The following is a 21,328-nucleotide window of genomic DNA, read 5'->3' as shown; positions in this document are numbered from 1 at the left end:
TGGTGCAGAGCACTGCACAAATATAGCAGTACCCTCATCCAACTTGGCAGGTTGATTCCAAGGCTCCCATCACAACACATCAACGTTTTCCAAGTGCAGTGCTTGTCCTGCCCATCCCTCAACACACTTAAACTCTTGTTCACCAGATACCACCTCAGTTGGCTTCTTTGGCCACAGACACTTTCAGACAACAAATATTTCTTAGGCTCTGGATTCTTACTTAGAAGCATCTGAAATTCTAAACATCTTCAGGGAAGGAGACTCAACTACTTCATTGGACAACCCGGGTGAGGAATTTTTTCCTAATATCCAATCTAAACCTACCTTGGTACAACCTTGGTGTAACTGGAGGCCACTTCCTTTTGTCCTATCACTTATTATCTGGGAGAAAAGACTGACCCACACCTTGCAACAACTTCCTTTCCAGCATTTGTAGAAAGCAAAAAGGTTCTCCTGACCCTCTCTTTCTCCAGCCTGAGGTACCCTACTTCTCTCAGCCATTCCTCATAAGACTTGTGTCCACACCTTTCACCAGAGCTCCACTGTCCTTCTCTGGACACACTCCAGCAGCTCAATGTCCTTCTTTTAGCGACAAAGACAAAATTCAACACAGGATTCAAGGTGTGGCCTCACCAGTGTCAAGTGCAGGGGCACAATCACTGCCCTGGCCCTGCTGGCCACACTCTTGCTGACACAGGCCAGGATTGGCCTTACCTGGTAATTTTCTTTTGAAACCAAGGGCTCTCTGCAAAGCATTTATTGACTTTTGAAGAGCTGCAAGAAGGGAGGTTCTGCCTACGACTGGCCTTCTCAGCAGCTGTTGATCAGCATCCCCAGATCCTTTTCTGATGGGCAGCTTTCCAGCCCTTTCCCCAGCCTGTAGTGCTGCCTGGGGATGTTGTGACCCAAGTGCAGGATCCAGCACTCGGTCTTGTTGACTCTCACAAAATTGGCCTCAGCCCACTGATCCAGCCTGTCCAGATTCCTCTGCAGAGCTTTCCCACCCTCCAGCAGATCAACACTTCCCAATTTGGTGTCATCTGCAAACTTACTAAGGGTGGACTTGATCCTTTTGTCCAGATCACTAATAATGATATTAAAGATATCCATGAAATCCTTGCCCTTGTTATACAGAATTCTAGATCTTCCTTCCCTCAGCAGAAAACAGAGAACTCAATGCAGAAAATGATGGTTTGCACAAGAAATACCAGAAAGAGTTTTTTTTAGTTCATCCATTAAAACAATACCATTTTAGGTAAGAAATGAAAGTCAGGTGACAGAAGGATATGAGTGCAGATCACTCAGCTGGAGTTCCCACACGTTGCTTCCAGCATCCCTCCTCAGTGAGTCCTGCCTACCCAGCCCTCATGAAGTTATGTGAAAGAGACAGGACTGACGACATTCCTTGCAAGGTATTTACTCCACTGAGGGAGAATCACTCTTACAAGCTCAACCTAAGAGAATCTCTTTTTGTTTTCAATTAAATATATATATTTAGTGTAAGAAAGAAAAAAGCAGCCAAAGTAGTGTTACTGTGAAGATATTCACTCACAAGCTCCTTAAAAAGGCCGTTGTAAAGACAACTGTGAAAGATGATTGTTCATTAAGGTTTATCAACATTTTACACAAGTCTAATTTTTAGGGAAAGAACAGTACTTCTGCTTTTCTCTTAAAACAGCTACATTATCTGTGCATGCTCAAGTGCTAGAAAAAAAATTCCTTCATATACTAACTCTTAACCTTTTGTTTGGTGTCATCCCTGACATGAAGACTGACCACTGGGTTTGTCAAAACCAGAAGACCCAAGAGTTCAAATGATAGAGAAAGGACCAGCGGGAGCAGAATTGCTACAAGCTGAGAAGTTGGTGTCAGCTATCCCACACCAGCTTTGCCTGATGAGAGCTTGAGCACTCATGGCTGAAATCCTCAGTGCAACCAACAGAGAGGAGCTGGGCCTCAGCAGGGCAACCCAGAGAGCAGTGTGCAAGAAGGTGGACAGAACTGGAAGAACTTAACTGCAGTGCATATATATATCTCTATCTATCTATCTCTCTGCATTTCCAGACTGGATTGCAGTGGAGTTGAAATCAAACACTCAACCATTCTGACTCAGACACTTCTGTCTCCATGCGAACACTTGAGTTTAAGTGTTTAAGAAACTCTTGGGCTTAAAGTATGGGCACATTTTGACTCCTTGTGCACCCAGACGCTCAAATTCTCATTCAGCTTTAAGGAGCAAAGGCAGGCTGTGTGAGTTTTGCCTGGGGTGGTGGAAACACAGGAATGAAGAAGTCAAAACAGCAGACAGTTTTGGGAAACTGGAAGCAAGAAGAGCTGCAAAAAGAGACTAAAAACATGTGGCAATTAGGAAGAGGAGAAAAGGAAAACTGGAAGAAGATAAAATCCTGTTAGTTCAACATTCTGAATCTGTGAAGTTTTAAAGAACCTATCAATCTAAAAACAGATGCCTGAAGCTGTGAACATTTGCTGACCCTCTAGTTTTGCATGTGCCTTTGTGAGCTCTATTGTTTTGTCCTGAAACCTGACAAAAATATCCCAAACCAGAGAAATTCTGATACTATTCTGCAGCTTTGTCCTGCAATACATGGATAGTGAACAGTATACCACAACAGCCATTTACATAGAACAAGCAGGACCCTGGAGCATAAAAAAGTATTTCTAGGCAGCCCTCTGTAGAAAATGAGTATTTTCTATTATTTGGGGGAGTTAATTACCAAGTTTTGAAGGGATGAGTCAATGCTCCAAATGGGAATAGTCATTTCTCAATCTTCTATTAACACAACATCTATTTCTAAGAGCCCTCCAAAACCATGCCTTTTGTAGTCCAGATGCGACAAATCAAATTAGTTTAATTACTTTTACCATATTATTTTTCTTAACCTACCATGACTCCTCTCACTTAGGCACTTAGGAACATGGTTACAACTGCTGCTCATTAAATCCTCCAAAACTCTTCAAGTATTGAATTAATAATGCTGAATAATGACCACTGTTCAGCCACTTCAAAATTTTCCACCCTTCACACAGCCCAACATCTTTCTTCCCATATCTTTATTCATGTACCCTGACATCTGGAAGACCATTCACTCAAGCAAATAAATCTCTTGAACTTTTACTTTATAACCTGATGACATTCACATATTCCTTATTAAAAAAACTCTGTGTAGGTACCAGCCCAAGACATGCCATGTAATAGACAACAGAACCAGGGTCTGTTTTGTGCCATGCAGAATTTCCCATGTAGGATGTTCCTCAGCAGTTATCCTCTGCCCATCAACTAGCCGGTACCAACAGTATTTGATGCCAGACCAGATATTTCAAAGACAGACACCACAAAACCACCATGTAAATAGTTATGGGTTATTCTGCCAGCAGGGAAACTGTTCTGGAACTCCAGGAAACAGAGCTGGGCTTATATTCATTCCTTAGGCAAGGAATCTTATTTACTGCAACTGCAGATGCCCCATGTACTCCCTCTGCCCATTTGCAGTTCCCTTCATTTATGTATTATTTAAGTTTCATTTATCCAGCAGTTTAGCAGGCTCTTGGCAACCATGAGGTAACACTGCCTACTACCATGACAGAAAATATCCCAGTGCTCAAGCTGTAAACAGTTCTCTTCCTCTGGCATCAGCTCCCCTCTCTTTCTGGTATTACAGATAAGTGCCATGTCCCTTCTTATTAATGTCCTCTTCAGATACCCCTATCTATCCATTTTTTCTGCACATGGAATTGTCACAGTGACTCTTGAGTTATTATGTCACTTCTCTGCAGCTCCTTCCTGCAGTGGCACTCAGCATTTTGAAATGTTGCTAACACTTTTATTCCAAATAAGAGACAACGAGGAAATAAACATAGGGGACTGTTCAGGGGTAAAGGTTTAGCAATCTAGTCAGATTTTTTTCTATGTTAAGCTTACATCACCCTGTGAAGGACAAAGTTAGAAAGCATACGGAAACAAAACCTGATGTATAGGTTTGTGTAGTAATTCCAGACAGGGAGGATGGGGGCATGGAGAAGATGACCGCTAACCCCATTCACAAAATACAATGGGTTTTTAGTGAAATTTGCACAGTTTAATAGGTGGAACATGCCCAGTTCTGCTATATAAATATTTATGCCCCAAGTTTCTACTGTCATTATTTTGGAGAAGTATTCCCCACACAAAAACAGAGTGAGGTCGTAAGGATTGAGCCCAAAACAAATTGGAGAAAATAAATAAGCCAACAATCATGCCTCTGCCCATGTCTGATATGCTACATTTTCTAGTCAAAGTGAACAGATCTGCAGTTTTTCAGGGTTGAGGACATCTCCTGGTGATTTCTGGTTTGATTTCTCCTACAGGATGTTATGCAATATATGTAATGTGCAGTATTTATGTCAGCTGTTTTCAGCTCCCATGTAAACACCAGAATTGTTCTGAAGCATACAGGACAGTCCTAAGTGCACCCACACTGACAGGATGCTAGGAGAAGAAATCATACACTGAAAACCACAAATGATGGCTAATTAGATTTTGCATTTCTACTAAAAATAAGAAATTTCAGGCAGAAAAGAATCTTTTAACAGCAAAACACTATCTGATAATGAACATCCTCAGGCACTCCCAGAGGAAGAGGGGAGCTTAGCTTTCAGACACGGGGAAAGGGAAAAATGACAATTCTTACATTTTATGTGATATTTTTATTAGTATAATTTTTTAATGAAAAAATAGAGCACTTATCAAGCACTTTACAACTTTCAAGTGCCTTATAAAGATTTTTCGAAAATATAATCCCTCATAAAAGTCTCTTTCCACAGTAGTACTGTGTAACAAATATCAAGTCCATTCTGCAGGTAGGAAAACCAAACCAGTGAGTGTCAGCCTTCCCAAAACTGCTGAGAGTGAACAGCAAGGCTATGACTTATACATTAGGAAACGCCTTACTTTCTGTAATGAAAGTGTTAGAACTTAGCTTAAACCCCTTAAAACTTTGAAATATTTTCAATCATTTTGATGCAAAAATCTAATTCAATTATTTACTTAATGCAGTCACTAATTCACTCTCTCTCTTTGGTGAACATAGGCAATTTGACTTTTATGTTTCAGTATTGTCAAAATATGCAAATAAAATATCTTTCCAGGAAGAGATTAGTTTCGTATCAGTTGAGCAAGTCTGGCAAAACAATTTCTACGAGCAGAACAGGAACATACTGTGCTGCCTGGGACACGTCTTGAAATTCAGGTTTTTATTTCTTGTTCTCAGTCTGACTTAGGCAAAGGACAGGGACATGGTTTCTTCACGTGGAAACCAGGAACAAAACAATTTCTTCAGTTCAAATATACAGTGACAACCTCCACTCTAGAAGAAGAGACAGAACTTCATTACACTTCGGCAGCCCTTGAACTCACCATTTACAAACTCCACTTAATTTACAACTATCCACTTGTGATAATTCAGGTAGGAGTCCTTTTCTCACATCAAAACACACAAACACATTTTCACTTCACTGCACTGATGAGCTTTGGTTCTGTTTGCCATCCTGGTCCTTCTTCTCACTCCCCCTGCAAGACCAGTCCCAAGTGTGGCAACCCTGCTTCTTTCCTTCCACTACTGTTGTCTCACTGACACTCTAGGTATACAGCTGCCCCAGTCTGATGCTATTTAAATACAAATCCCAGCAAAAAAGCCTTTGGGACTAAAATCACAAAATTCAATTCACTGTAATTTCAGAAGGCAAACCCATTCTATCAGTCTCTGGTCTGTTCTGTAACCACATGCACAGAAAAATGAGAAAGAGGGGGAATCCAAGCAAATTCCATATCTTCTCTTTTTGGGGCTTCTGCAGAGACTTTGCCCCAGAATGGGCCCTCCTAAGCACTGTGTGACATATGAATGAATTAATGCTTGGGGACAAGGATTAGTTACAATACATTGCCAAGGGCACTGCTGATGCAGTATGATAAATTTTGACTCCTGTAAAAATAGAAAATGTAAAACATTTGGAAATGTAAAAGGCCTCTTCCTGTACACTTGAATGCAGGAGCCAGACCAAATCCCAACAGTTCATGAAAAATATAATTTTATTAACCTTCCTGAAATTTGTTTCCTGTATGATGTGGTGTGTATATGTAAGTTTAAGTATATCTTAAGTGCATATACACATACACTTAACAGATAACAGGTATCTATTATAGATATATTTGTAGTGAAAGATGACATGGAGTTTTCTTCTTCACAACAGCCATAGCAAATACATGAGACTATTGAATTTCCAGTGCTGTGGGAAAAAAACTGAGGTTTTGCTTCTTATAGCAGCCTTCACTCACTAAAATATTTGGGAAAGGTGATGCAACAGATCCATACTTCCAAGTGTATGGAGGGTGCCAGCAGATCTGCACATTTACATTTACTCTCTTTAACTGGGGTGCTGCAGGCTTGGGCTTTAGTCTGGCCTTCCACAAATAAAACAACTTTCCTTCACTGTGGTCTACTACTGCAAGGGAAACACCAAACAGGTCACACTTCCCTACCCATCCACCTTCAATGCTGGTACTGTCACTCCTCCTGGCATTGTTCTACCATGTTCATCAAGAGAAATACTCATGTTTCTTAGTATGAAACTTAGACTTTCCTTTTGTTCCTTGAAAAAACCAAAAAACCCCAAACCAACAGTGAAACTGGTCAAAGAAATAATAAAGAAAATCCCAACCAAAAAATAACTAAAAGGCTCCAAGGGATGAGCTTGGTCTTACAGTTTTGCACAACTGATTATTTGGTGTTTGCACTGTGCTAGAAATCAGGCTCAAGCAGAGGATGGGCACTGCAGTGCTGAGCTGTGTATAGAAACAGAGCATTAAAAAAACCTCACCTCCCATTTAAGTCAGTTGGAAATGGAATTAAACTTCCAAAAGAAAATATACCAATTTTTATCACAATAAAAATCAGATTAAATATATATAACACTTAAGAAAAAAATCAGCTGAAAGAAAAAATGCAGGAGAGGGGCAAGGGGAAAGCTCATTAATGTGACTGAAATATCACTATTTCATATCCTATGTGGAGAAAACACTGAAGTGTAGAAAATAACTCCTCATCCTACACAGGTTTCATCAAATCTTTTTACTTTCCCATGAAACAAGAAGTTTTTTAGAATTTACCTATGTTTCTAACTGCTTATTTACAAAATTGAAGACGGGAAACACTAATTTTCATGATCTACCTCTTGTTTGCTTTTATGCACGCAAAAAAAAAAGCAGGAAAGAAGAAAACATGAAAAAACATTTTTAAAAAAGCTTTTATGAGGCTTACTTGCAGTTTTGAGCATGCTGCACTCTCAAAGACTGTGTTTCTGATCCAAGGTTGCCCTGACAAGGACAGGATGGTCACGAGCAACTTCAGACACACTTCCCAAAAAACATGGGTTATCACCAGCAGCAAATTATTGTTCCCTCTGCTGGGGACTGAGTGGGCTGCAGGAGTTGGAAATCCTGTACTGTGTATTTATTCCTCCAGGTCTGGGTGCAACATCTGGGAAAATGTTTTGGAAGCAGTGGGAGTAAAGACATCTTTCTTGTCTTCATGGCACTTCAGGGCTACACATGGTAGACCACAATCACGCCAGAGACCTCAGATGAACTGCAGTTCTTTGGAGGTAGAGCATTAAGTACTGAAAGGTTGGCTTAGAGAAAAATCTTATTCTGCATAATGAAATTATCATTATTCCCTCGTGCCACACACAGACAAAACACATATGCACCCCATATTTACAAAGTCAAGGGGCACTGTTGAAAATATTTTTCATAACCTTGAGACTGCAAGTAATCACAGAGGCAATTAGACTTGCTTTCCCATCAAAGTGCCTTGGAATAACCACACAGGCACTCTTCCATATCGGCACAGCATCAGACCTACAATGCAGAGGAATGACTCCCTGTGTGTAAGGTGAATTCACAGCTTGCAAACCTGCCAGAAATGAAAACATTTAACTTTCCACAGAGCAGCTATTGGAAGAGAACTGGATGTACAAGCTCTTTCTGGTATGGACACCTGCCTGTAACTAGCTGGGCTCAGGCAATGATCTCACTACATCCAGAGGCTCCCACTTCTGCATCACCTTTCTAGGCTGTGGTGGCTCTGGTGAGCCTGCCCTCACACCCTTGCTACACCAGGAGACACCCTGCACCAGGAGACAGCTGCTCTTAAATATACTTCTGTCCTGAAATGTGAAGCCTGCCACATCAATGAGAGTAGGCTGAGGTTTCCTTTATTAAATAATTAGTTTATCTTCTAAAGAGAAACTGCATGAAGAAAGAGAAGAAAGGATAGAAAGGAAAACTTCTGTGAAATATACTAGTTTTCACATTGGAAAGCTCTACTGTTTATTGAAACTGGCAGTAAAATTTAAACACTAAAAGAAAGTATTTCTTACAAAATAAAATCATCACCCAACACAAATAGACCCTCCTATTTTACTTAAAGCAAATTAATTTTTAAATTGGCTTTGTTTATTTAAATTCCCAGTTTCATGAACCTGCTTTTGGAGGTTTTTTCACTTGATAGATTTTCATGGTACTGGAAGAGCTCAGGGACAAGAAGAACATAGGACATGAGAAAGAAAAGCTGGGGTTTTGAAGAGTGAGTCTGGCAGGTAGGTGACAAAGATGTGTTAGAGACCAAAAATCTACACAGTTCAAGTAAAATCCAGACAGATTATTTAAAAAATGTTGCTTCTTCCCAATATTTGTATAAAGAAGGGATTACAAATCTGTAAATATCTCTCTGGAACTTATAGTCAGCAAAAGGCATTAAACAGACCTTAAGAAAACAACAAGTAATGAATGGAGTTTTAAAACCTACAGAACAAAAATAGCTTTTTTGGTGCCTCTGACTTTTTAAGTCCACTCTGAAAGCTCTCAAAGGAAAATGTGAACAAAGACTAATGACAGGGGCCCTTTCATATTAAAATAATATATGGAGCAACAGTGAGTGAGAGGAATGCAATGTTTGAAAAAGCACAGACTAAATAAAACACCCATGTACTCACTAGTTCTCTCTCTTCTAGGGTGGTGTCTCAACACAGCTACAAAGGAACATCTTGGGGAGGGAATGCTGTCATTTTCTCAGGTACAAATCTGTACTTCTGAGATGTTTACTGTCTCCATGTAAAACTGCTGAAGACCCCTTGACACTGACAAATAGGTTTCATTACGTCTGTGGCAAAGGTATTTGCTCTCATCTCTCAGGAATGATATAGGCGTTGATCAAGGACAAAGCACCAAACCCTAAAACAATTCACTTGGCCTGGGGGCTTTATTCAGCCTGGCTCTGCAAGAGCCTGACAGAGCAGCCCCTCTACTGCAGCAGCAGCACTGAGAAGGGTGACTGAGACCAGCGCTGGCTGGGGCAGGACAAAGAGCAGCAGTTGCAGTCCAGTATCTGAGTCCCACAAAACTGCTCTGGTTACTGACCCTGGCCTCCTCCACTCCTCCATGCCTGTGGATATATGGTGCCTACACCCATGGATTAAATCCATTCCCACTTCATGCTGCCTGGAAAGTCCCAGGCTTTTGCAGCTGCTGACCCCACAAAGCCGCACTGTCACGTTCTACCACAAATTTTTAACTAACAACTGAAATAAGGTTGCACAGAAATACAGAATGCTGATTACTACTACAGTAAATGAAAATCCTGTGGAGGTGAGAGACAGGGAACAAATCTCTTGTGTTTCAGACGCTAAAATTATGTCCCACATTACCTCAAAGCAGGCATCTTCTTTCTTTGTTGACTTCTTCAGGATGATTCATACAATGCTTTAAACTCCTTAGGCTTCTCCATGTGCTAAGGGGGTAACCATGATGAACTAGAACTGGATTTAACCATGAGCAACTTCAGATGTTTAGACGTTCTTACAGTGGAAAGAACCAATATTACTCAGTCTGTAGGACTCAGATGTCCTATTGGAAGTGTCAATAGCAACTTCAGTGTTGCTTAAAAGGACTGAAATAGCCACTACAGATCATAAAACAGCATTCTGACTTGTTTTCTTCTCCAACTTCAAAGTAAAAGCAGCAAAGTGAAGCAGGTGGGTCCCACCAGGGCTGCACAGGTGCACACCCCTTGGAAACAGCATTTACACTCTCCCCATTCCTGGGGCCAGCACCAGCACCTGTGCCAAGTGCAACACAGATGAACACAAACCAAGAATGCAACTCATGGCTGCTGGTTTTCCCATTTTTAAAGATTATTCCTTTGTGGAATCACACATTAGTAATTTTCTTTAAGTTCACTGAAGCAGAAACTAGCTCAATGCAAGTCCAGTGAGCCAATTTCTCACAGTTTCTCCTTGCAGAAAGAGTTAAACCTGAGCTGCAAGATTGCCTGCAAGCCCTGAAGGCTCTCCATCACACCTGATACCTCCTGATAGCTTTATTTGATGATCTGGCAAAACAAAAACAAGAAGCTGATACTAGAAAGAGAAATTTAATACCAGAGCTTGTGCTTTATGCAATGCTCTATCTATCAGAGGTTTCACTTGCAGCTTTCCCAGTCGGAGAGACAATACATAATTCAAGTCCGCCCCCCAGTGGACTCCATGCCCACACCAGCAAACCAAGTTTTGAGGACACTGGTGGCAAGTATTGAAGAGCTAGATGACAGCATATTTAAAAAACCTAGGAGTTACTCCAAGAGAATTAAATTCAACTGTTACCATCTATAATATTTTGTTTCTGGTCTCCATCAGGATGAAAGGAAGTATACCTTCCAACCAACAAATCTGTTCATCCTATCATAACACCACATTGTTTTTCCTCCTGAGTCTAAACTACTGTGAATGTTTCAGTGTCTATGCACTGAATAATGCATACAAAGTAATGTAGTTTGAAAAAGACCTTTAAGATCATCGAGTAAATGAAAAAAAAAGTTCTCAAGCACATACTGCTTAGGTAAACAACTGTCAGCAAGATCAGCCTGCCTAAAAAAAAATAAGGTACAGATTATGCAATGCTGAGTTTCTGTGATCTTTTCTCAGAAAGTTTCCTACTGAAACTTGCTCACTCTTGCGTGCATAGCTGTCATACTTCATTTATACTTATCCAAAACTGCACTAATTACTGTGGGTCATACGTGAATAACTAACTTCTTTTGCCTGAAGCAAAAGTAAAGGCCAAGATAAAAAATGCAAGATGAGATTAGTACATGGCCAAGTACAAGATGAGTACACTCATGGCCAATGCTACATGTAAGCCTGAATATACCAACTTCTCATCAAGACCTCTGAAGGGTCCTGTAAAACACATTTAATTTTAACAGCATGACACAGGTTTTCTCACTGGATCCACTAGCTAAATTCAGCACTGACCATTTTTTCTAGACTACACTTCTTTCATCAAGCCTTCTGCAATGTCACTATAAAGCAGTTAGTTATCAGCTGACTATTTAATGAAGGTTTTGGATTCGATGTTATTTTTCTTTTTCCCTGAAGTAATAAACCAGCTACCAGCATGACTACAGAACAGTTCAGCCAGTTGTATGTTGGCGTGGGAATTCGTTTCAGTCAGTTCACAGTCTGGAAGGTATCCGGGCTTCCTCTGTGCTCAGCAGTGAAGGAGAAGCACCTTTGCAAGCCAATCTCTGGGTATACCTCAAGAGGGAATAACATGCCCCAGAGGTGCCAATCCCTCTTCTCTGACTACCCAGAGATCCCAGACAGATAGCAAAGCCTTGACACCAGCTGCCAGGGAACCACGGCTGGGGATATGGATCCTACGATTACAGCAGGCAGACAAACTCCTTTTGTGCTGGTGGAGAGCTACATATGCTTAAACTGGGATTTACCTACATCCTCTCAAGCCTTCAGTGCCTACTTCTGAGCACCCTACGTGCACAGCCTGAGATTCAGTGGTGTTGATTACCTAACACTGATCGGGGTGCATTACCTGCAAGCACCAGTCTGCCCCATGAGATCACTGACAAATTACAGACATCCAACAAATGTAATTATCAGTGTTTTAAAATGTTACAGCAGAGAAGAGCCTCCTCTGTTTCTGGGCTGCCTTGGGTGTGACATTTCTGAGATTGTCCACATCTAGTTTGGTAACTCACATGATGATTGCTTATACTCCTGGGCTGGTCGCCAGTCTGGCAGGATAAAGAAGAGTGACTTCCCTGTGGTGTAAGCAGATAAATGGTATTTTTGTTTCAAACCAAACCCACTATGGCTCTTCTCTGCTGGGCTCTCTGTCATTGAATCTGTTACAGCTGTGCAATGCTCAAAGGGTGATACAGGCAAGAAAAGAAACAACACATAAATCCAGCAGGGGGAAGGACAATGACAGAGTAGGGTTAGACTGGGATAAAAGAGGTAAAACAAAAATGACAGAAAATGGTGACAGGGTAAGGGTAAATAAAAGATATTAGAAGAGTAGTGATGAAAGACCACATTTAAGATGGGAAAGAAGAGGGAAGACAGAAAAAGAATCAAGACAGGACATGACAAATAACGACAGAGCAGAAGGCTTGTCTTAATGGGAAGATATGAAGAAACCAAGAAAATTGGCCTGGAAGGAAATGTAATGCAATTTCCAGATCACCAGAACATTTCTGTTGTTTAAGGAAGGTACTCATACCTTACAGAAATTGTTTTAGTAGGGAATATTAGGATGGAGCCTTGTTCCATCCTCCTCTCAACAGAAGTCCTACCAGCCAAAAGACATACTGGAAAAAGTGATGGAGATGCAGCCTCAATTGAAAGGGAGAAGCCTTTACTTAATTTTCTAAAACAATATGTCATACTCTTTAGAGTACATCAGATCACAGAAGCACCAGCAGATTCTCAGCAAAGAGCAACATTGTCCTATACACTGGATAAACACCATCTCTCCTCCAAGGAGTTACAGGAATGCTGAAGTCCATTAAGAGCACAGAGATCAATAAATTTGATTTAAGCAAATCAGCATCAGAGTAAGGAATAGCACTGAGGCTCAGAGTGTTCTTTTCACTGCCTTTCCAGCCATCCAATCAATCCCCTTTTAGACTTGCTCTTGACAGCTTCAAATTGCTGCTCCTGAGTTTATCCACAATAAAATTACAACTATTACACATCACTACTTCCGCTACCCTTACATGCCTGTCACACAGATTAGTAACAGCCCATAAAGTTAATAAGGACACCAGGTATTGAGTGAGTGTTAAGTATGGTCACCCCTGAATGGGGCCCAGCTCCTCTAAGCATCTCTCTTGCACCTCTGCTGTAGGGATCTAGTGAGACTGATTCTCATACAGTGATGACTTCCCTCTCCAGTATGGGATAGGTACCTCTGAAAGCCTCCAGAAAGACATACTGAGGACTTGAGTTTACCCTTGAATTGAACTGAAGGATTTCAGGAGCTCTTGGCATCCAAAGGCTACATCCGTAAAAGCAAGTAGTTTCAAAAGAAAGAGTGAAAAAAATGTTGCTGAAGATTCATGACCACACTATATGCTCTTGAGACTTTTCTCTGGACTAGCTCTGGTTGGTCCCAAGCAATGACCACACTTTGTTTGTTGAAGCACAGCAAGTATGTCCCCAGAGGCCACTTTTCTGTTGAGTTTTACCTGAGAAGAGTCTGGTTGGTGCTGCCACCAGTCTTGTGCTGCCAAGAGGGGATGACAGGAAGTTCCACTCAAAAGAACATTCCTGATATGCACCAGAATGCCAATGCACTCACAGACATCTCTGTTATTCAGGTGCAGGCCTTTGGCTCTTAGTGTAGGATGACAAGCTCATTATGCCCTAAACTGGACAGAAAGGCACCTGCTTGTCTTAACCACAGTGCACAGTGCCAGCAAATCTCACCTGTGTGCGTTCTCCTGTGAGCCTTCAGGTGGGAGCTTTTTGTGTATACTTTGTTGCATCCCTCAAAGTCACACCGATGGATGCGCCGCTTCCTGGAGTCTGGAGACTCAGACCTCCTCTGACGCCTTGTGCTCTCAATACTGAACGGTGAAATTGAACTGAAAAACAGAACGGAAGCAAAAAAATGAAGCAAGAGTTTGGTGTATAGCCTGGACCCCAAAAAATCAGCTCTAACAGAAGTGACTGTGCTAGAAGGGACGTAAAAAAAATGAATTATCTATTTCCCTTTCAACATTTTGACACAATTAGTGCTTGAATTAGAGCATATTCTGCAGTATGAAATAACTGAAGTTTTGATTTAGAAGTGCTTATTTGCCCAAAAACCCCCACCATGATACTTGAAATACTGCTCCAATAATGAAGCAGCCTGACTTTATCTGAGCTCTATTTCTATTTGACATGTGTCCAGGTACAAGCTCACTGAACTGTTTTCTAAACAAGTTTATATATAGCTTCCATAACTTCTCTTTGACAAGTTTAAATAGATAAAAAGCCTGAAACCTTTTATGAAAAAGTGTTTCCATTACCCAGATCTGAACTATGGATCCTCACAATAGGCCAAACACCTGTTGTTTGCTAGAATACAGACTGCTAACAGATCCAGATCACCCCGCAGCAGTGATTTTTCCATTTTCTCATTTAGCAGTTCTCAATCTATCACGTGCAAGCCAATGAAATTTATTTTCTTTCAAACCACTGATAAATGAAGTATAAGAACAAGGCCAGAGAACAATCCCCACAGAAACACATAAATGCTTATCAAAGAAACTCCATTTACAGCAATGTCCTACAGCCTATCAGTTACCCTAATTTTAAGCAATTAAAATACAGCATTGAAGTAATGTTGTGTTAGTTTCTAAGTACAGTGTGTGCTGGACCTATTACTTGAAACAAGCCTTGCTACCGCAATGCATTTGGCTTGGTTAGATAAATTATTATCAAGTTGGAAGGCTGTGATTCAAACCCTCATTGACTGCCAGTAATCACACCACCCAGCCATAAATCATTATTAACTGATCATCCTATCGACCTCACTATGGTTATATTGCACAGCAACCACCATCACCCACAGCTACAGCAGCCTGTTTAGTTAAGTACTGGCACAACTCTGCCCTTCATCAGGTTTCTGGGGCTTCCCAGGTTTATTGACATTCAGGGTAAATGGGCTACACACTCATTAGCCTGCTCTTTTAGACACTTAAGATCAATCTGAATGAAAAGAATGAACCTTTGGGGAATCCAAGGTACTGAGGCAGGCATTTGAAAGGAGCACTGATGTTGAGGCATCTGCTGGGAAGCACCTCTGTTAACACTGACCTGCAGGCTCCTGTCAGAGGAGCTCCTGCACAGCTGTAGCTGTTACGGCACACACTGAACTCCTGGAGCTTTCCAGAACTTGCTGAGGAGTACTCATATGGGATTAAAAGTTTGTGTAAAGCATCTCACACCATTAGCACATGATTTCACTGATGTTCTAACTCTCTGCATAGTAATCTCTAAGCCTTGAATTAGTGGTAGTCCAAAGTATGCGGTTTTAGTTTTGTTTAAATATTTTCACAGTAGAATCCTAATTTGAAGCACTAATGGGGAAAAAGAGTACTTTCTTTCTGAACAGTACTCTTTTAACACATATTCATATTTTACCTGCAGGCAAGAGATTCTCCAGATTAATTATTTTTGCCTATAATATGATGCATATAAGCAGATGTGCAGAGAATTCCTGGAATGGAGACAGAAGCGGACAGAGAGCCGTAGTAACAACATTAGCTGGCAAAAATCGTCCCCAAGAGACTAAGAAAGATTAGCACTTTAACTATATGACTGGAATAAAGATATGTCTAGCTCTTACAGAAATGGCTTAAGAATTGCATTTAAGCAATTGTTCTGAATCTCAGAACAAATAAAAGTCTTGGGTTAGACAATTCACTGAGAATATCTTCACTACTCCAGTAGGGTCTTCTTTTTTTTAAACATCCTACCAGCTGAAATAAAAGCAAACTTGTAAATCAAATGTTAAAGCTCAATACTGAACACACAAAATCCAGTGCTCAAAACCAGGAAATCCTGATCTTTAAAAGTAAATATTTGTGCATCTTTTTTCTGCAAGCATCTTATGTCTTAAAACCCTGTTTTGTAACAGAGTGTTCAGATCCTGGATAGTACAGCTCATTTAAATAGGAGGAGGATCAAGCTTAAAATGCTGTTGCAATTTCCAGCCCTGAGACAAACAGAACCTTGAGAAGAGTCAGCACCTCATGAAAAGCTATTTGTCACATATGAGAAAGTGATCTCACTGCTGGGAACCGCTCTGTGCTTTCCCAGATATTTATACAGAAGAGGATGGCACAGAGCAGTGCCATGAAGGTGGCACACGATCAATGCTGCTGCTTTTTAACTGGATTGCTCCCTCTTTTGAAAAAGTGCAGCACCCTACTTATCCCACAGGAGGGAAAATAACTGAGTAAGCCACAGAAGGTGATGAATATTGTCACCATCCCCTGAGAGCTTCACAGTCTTCGCTTGCTCAGCACAGCAAGGAGAAAAGCTCTTGTCAGCTAGAACCAGCAAATGTCACCTCACGCCTTCCCTTCGCAGCCCTGCAGCTTAAATGAGAAACTAACCAGCAGAGGACACCCACATGGCAAGCGAGAGCATACGTCCAGGGTGGTTTTCCTCTGCCACTTGAACTCCTGCGGCATAGGGGGACCCCCAGTGCAGACATCTTCAAGGGGGTTAAAGAAGCCAGAATCTACCTGACACCACCAGTGTGGTTTTAGCCATCACCAAAGACCCTTAAAAAAGCACAAAGTGCTTTTTTGAGCTTCCTCAGGTTAGTCCCTCTCACAGTAACTTCCAGATGATTTGGTGATGTTCCTTGCCATGTGAACAGGAAAGGGACACCTTCTCCTTTCTCAAGCAATTTCTATAAAATACCCTCACTGATCACACAGACAAAAGTATAGTTCTCAAAACCACATTTGGTGCTTTTTGAAGGCCACAGAGGCTTTGCTAGGTGTCTCTGGTCAGGACAGGGTTTCCAAAACTACTGTTTGATGGCACCATGGTAGACAAAGACTTTGAAATGTGTCAGGGAATTCACAGGCATTTATTTTTTCAACTAACTCACTTCTCCTTTTTGTTTAAAATTCTATAAAACAAATAAAGGAAAAACAGCACAAAAAAGACCACAATGCCCCTCTTCCCCAACCAAAACCCAAACCAACCATATCATAGCAGCCTATTTCAAATTTAAGTGTCCCCCCAGCGACTGCACAGAGGGAAGACTCAGAAACCCATCATCAGCCAAGAGCTACCAGGGTACCCTGAGGAGGAGCTGCCAATTCTTCTATTAATGGCCATGATCTCAGGCAGCCTTCAACGTGGGCTTTTGCAGTAGGACTGATGCCACACTTAACATCCCAGCAGGAGGTATTAAATTACTGCTGAAACATGAAGTTTGAAAGATAAATTAACAAAGAAGAAAACTGGGTTCTGACCAGTCACCTTGATGTTTATTTATTTGCAGCTTGTTATTTCTAAAACCAGTGTAATTTCTATGTTAGTGTAGAAATTGTTACACCTAATGGGAATCCTGGGAGACTGCTGGCTGCCTCCATGAGCCACTGCAACACCTGCAGTCAGTACAGTTCGTAGGGTGAAATAAATGCAAGCATTTAGGGTGATTTATAAAAATTCAGTCGTGTTACTTTCAGCTAGAAGTCAAAACATACATCTTTGCAACTCACACATGGCCAAGTTCTTGTCTCTCTGATACAAACAAGTCTGCAAAACCTAACACCGACTGGGGCTTCACCACTAGATGGCCATGAAGTTCTGCTGAACGTGATCTACACTGCATGATATGTGGATCCTAACAAACCTGGTTGCAGGATTATTTTTCCTTTCTATGAATGCTGCCCATGACTTCCTAGATGTTTTGCCTCTGTTCTGTGTGGACAGCGAATAGCCCTTGGCATAGGCAGTAACACTGTTAAAAACCACCTGTAATGGGTGAATTTATACTGATCCTGTATTTTCTGAGCAATACACCAAGCAGAGCTGCCTGGGGAACACAGTTTGTTTATTAAAGCCTTGACCTGTGTTCAGTCTCGTGACACACCACAAGTCCCTGCACGCTGGCTGCACCCCACTCACAGTGTGCTCAAGTGCACTCACCCTTTGGCAAACACCCAGGGTTACCTTTGGCCACCCAAGCGTGAGCTCCTGGGTGCTGCTGGCATCCCAGTGAGATCGCCAAGGGCTGGCTGACATGGCCAGCGAGGAGCGAGGGACGTGCAGCAAGCCACGCTTCGCTCTTTGCTCTACAAACGCAAACAGTGTCCCAGTGTTGCATCTTCACCCTTGTGATTACCATTTTTACTCCTCCTTGGCCCCTCCACTATGAGCTCAGACTCTTTGGCAACACATCCTGCCAGCCTCTAAAGTCCTCATGGAAAAATACATTGATCCAGGGCTAACAGATGAAACCAGTTTGTACCCAACATCCCTGTCACCTCACCTAAGTCTCTCCTCTACAGCAATCAGGCTCCATTACCCTCTTCTCTAGCCGGTCCTGTAGTTAATTGAGAGACTTGAACCCTAGTAACAGTCTGTGGCTGCTAAAAGCAGATGCTCTCTTCCCTTTGGGGTGGGACCCAGGACGTATCAGCCATGTCCCCTCCACTCTGGCTGCTATGGGAAGAAGAACCAGATGGGGCTCAGGCCCGAGCAGCATCTGCTCAGCCTGGATCAGGGGCTCAGCAGGCCAGCCCATGTAACACCAGTTGTGGTCCTCTTGTGCTTCTCAGCCCCTGGGCTCTGAGCACAGGATTTGGCTGAGATGGCACATCAGGACAGTCCCACTCCAGCTGCTTTCTGTAGTGTTAGCACTGACACTTGCCTGATTCTGCAGCAGGGCAGAATTCTGCCAGGGCAGGACCCACAGTAACGAGAAGAAAATTCTGCCAAAAAACATCAGAGAAGCTTTTGGTAGCTTGACTCCCCAAGTAGGAGAGTGGGCCAAGTACCTGCACTGACATATGGCAGAGGATGGGAACCTGTGGCCGTGGGTTAGGGGAGTGTCACCACCCCTTTTAGTGGCAACCAGCTGTGATCACCACAGCTTCCATGTAAATTTAGAATATGTGTGAGAAATTGAGAATGTGGACATAAGCAATCAACATCAGGAACAAATGGAAAATCCAGCTTTTGTTCCACTGGAAAGTCACTTCTTGTAATATGTGAGTATAAAACACACAGAAAAATAAACATAAACAGATAAGCTGAAAACAAAAACTGGGAGATATGACCACGCTGAATAATTATGAGCTGATGATGCGTTTTGGCAATACATGATAGAAGCAGTCGTATCCCACCCTCAGTTCCATTTTGGACATTCAGATATTTACAGGTTTTATGTTTTTAAGGGAAAAATATGTCACTATACAATACTCAAATATTCAAATAATGTATAAATTTAGCAATGTGAATCTTCACTTTATGAGACATGCAAAGCTTCTGGGTCAGCCCGTAAGTTATAGTAATTAAAAGTGCAGGCAAATTAAATAAAAGCAGAAAACTACTACATGCCTGCATTCAGATAGTAATGAGCAGTTGAAGAAAATCCTTGGATCTCTGGCATTTGTTCAGTGTTCAAAGGGAACCAGGGCTGCAGGGAGAAGCATCATGGGTTTTGGCTGCTTAACATTTATAGAAACTAGAGCTGTTAAGTGACTAACTATAGACATAATGTTTTTAAATCCCAGCCTTTGGATTCAGTGTGGGATGGCATCCCCTGGGCACACTGAACAACAGGCTCACACACCTCCACAGCAGCTGTCAATCCTCCTTTGGTTCTCAGGACAGCTGCCCACCAAGAGCCCTCAGAAGCAGGGATGACCACAGTCCCAACACCTTTGCTTGGCTCCTCTGGCACTTTTCTGAATGAACACACCCGCAGGAGCACACTACTAATTCGTGGAGCTGCTTAAGACACAGTATCTTCTATTAAGACCCTAAATTTCACACGCTAACAGACATGTGAGTACTCTGTGCCTTTTTGAAGAGCAGCTTTGAATCATATTTCCCAGATTCCAACTCTCAATTACTTTATTTTGTAGCACCTTTTCACATAATGCAATTTCATTTTCTGGTAGGCCATGTAATATTACCATCCCACTCAGGATAGTGGTTACACTACACAATACAGCATGAACAAATATGACATGCATTTTATTTCTCATTACAATTTATAAAACTCCTTCTAGTAGTCAGATGCCAAAATCCTACAAAAACATAGCAGGTTTTTTGCTATAAAATGCTTAAATATCAGTGCCATCTCCTAAAAATCTTCACTCAAATATTTATTTTTAAAAAAATTACAAAGTTGCTTCTGTCCCCTGTTCATAAATGGATGCACATGCATATATACACATGTATTTTTTTCTCCTCTTTGATTCTTAGATCCTATTTAATGTTTCATGAAAGGCAAACAGCTGCCTTAGGAATGTTAGACATTAAAACATATCAAACAGTACTTAAAGCAATCATAAAAGGAAAATATGTGCTACTCTTTTATTAGCAGCAGTTACTTCAATCACTGTACTTTAAGGTGATGTTATACTCGAAATTATACTTTTTGTCAAGAAAGAAAGGAGGAATTTGGCAGCATACACAAACAGCACACATATGAAATGGGAAAATTACATGGATAAACAAGACAGAGATAAAAGAAGATTTGAATACATTTGGTTCAGAAAGTGCTTGAGCTGGAGCAAAGCTGCACAAGGAGCAGATGGGTGGATGGGAGTAGGAGCACACAAGTTTCTCCTGTTATGCTCTGAACTAGATGCCCACCACTGGCTGCTGCCAGAGGCAATACCCTGGCAAAGAGCATCCTCTGCTCCAGCTCCATATGACCATTCCCACCCATGCTGTTATATTCCTGACCTGGGCAGTCAGCAAACAAAACACCCTGCACATCTTTGACCTTATCTGCAGCATTTACTGTTGAGACCAGGTATTAGAACTGCCTTGCAAAACCCGAGTGTGCCACATCATTGCTCTGGCTGAGGTGGAACTGGAAGCACAACTATACGTGGAATAAACTTCTGACAAGAAGAAAGAACTTTGGGGGCTACTAAGAAAAGCACTAATGTAAACCACAGCACACACCTTACCAAAACTATTCATCACTTCTGCTACCAGCTGCGTTAAGCTGAGACATGAGACATTTGTTTGATCTTTCTGATCTATATTCATGCTGTGGGATCCAGGAGCACTTTCCAGCTCTTAGGATTGGGTGCTCTGAGGTGCATTCCAGCTCTCAGTGGGCTGAGACCCAAATACACACCCTATTCTCCTCTTTCATGCTGCTCCTCTCTTCTGGCTTTCTAAGGAAAGGAAGCTGGGCCAGAAACCATCTATGACA

General features: G+C 41.6%; 1 protein-coding gene across 7 annotated transcripts in view; it reads right to left on the bottom strand.

Annotated features, from left to right (window-relative positions):
- Positions 1-21,328, bottom strand: part of KLF12 (KLF transcription factor 12) — a 234,289-nt gene that overhangs the window by 11,123 nt on the left and 201,838 nt on the right. For all 7 annotated transcript variants that reach the window (XR_008509169.1, XM_036379110.2, XM_036379134.2 and 4 more), the window contains one exon: positions 13,840-13,997. Coding sequence is in view for 6 of the 7 variants with exons in the window: in XM_036379110.2 (XP_036235003.1) it covers positions 13,840-13,997 (158 nt within the window). In the remaining variant the exon portion in view is untranslated. The remainder of the gene's footprint in view (positions 1-13,839; positions 13,998-21,328) is intronic.

The sequence above is a fragment of the Molothrus ater genome, chromosome 2 (assembly GCF_012460135.2).
Source record: "Molothrus ater isolate BHLD 08-10-18 breed brown headed cowbird chromosome 2, BPBGC_Mater_1.1, whole genome shotgun sequence".
Taxonomy (NCBI): domain Eukaryota; kingdom Metazoa; phylum Chordata; class Aves; order Passeriformes; family Icteridae; genus Molothrus; species Molothrus ater.
The sequence above is the reverse complement of the archived record's forward strand: the minus strand, read 5'-3'. Positions and strand labels throughout refer to the sequence as shown.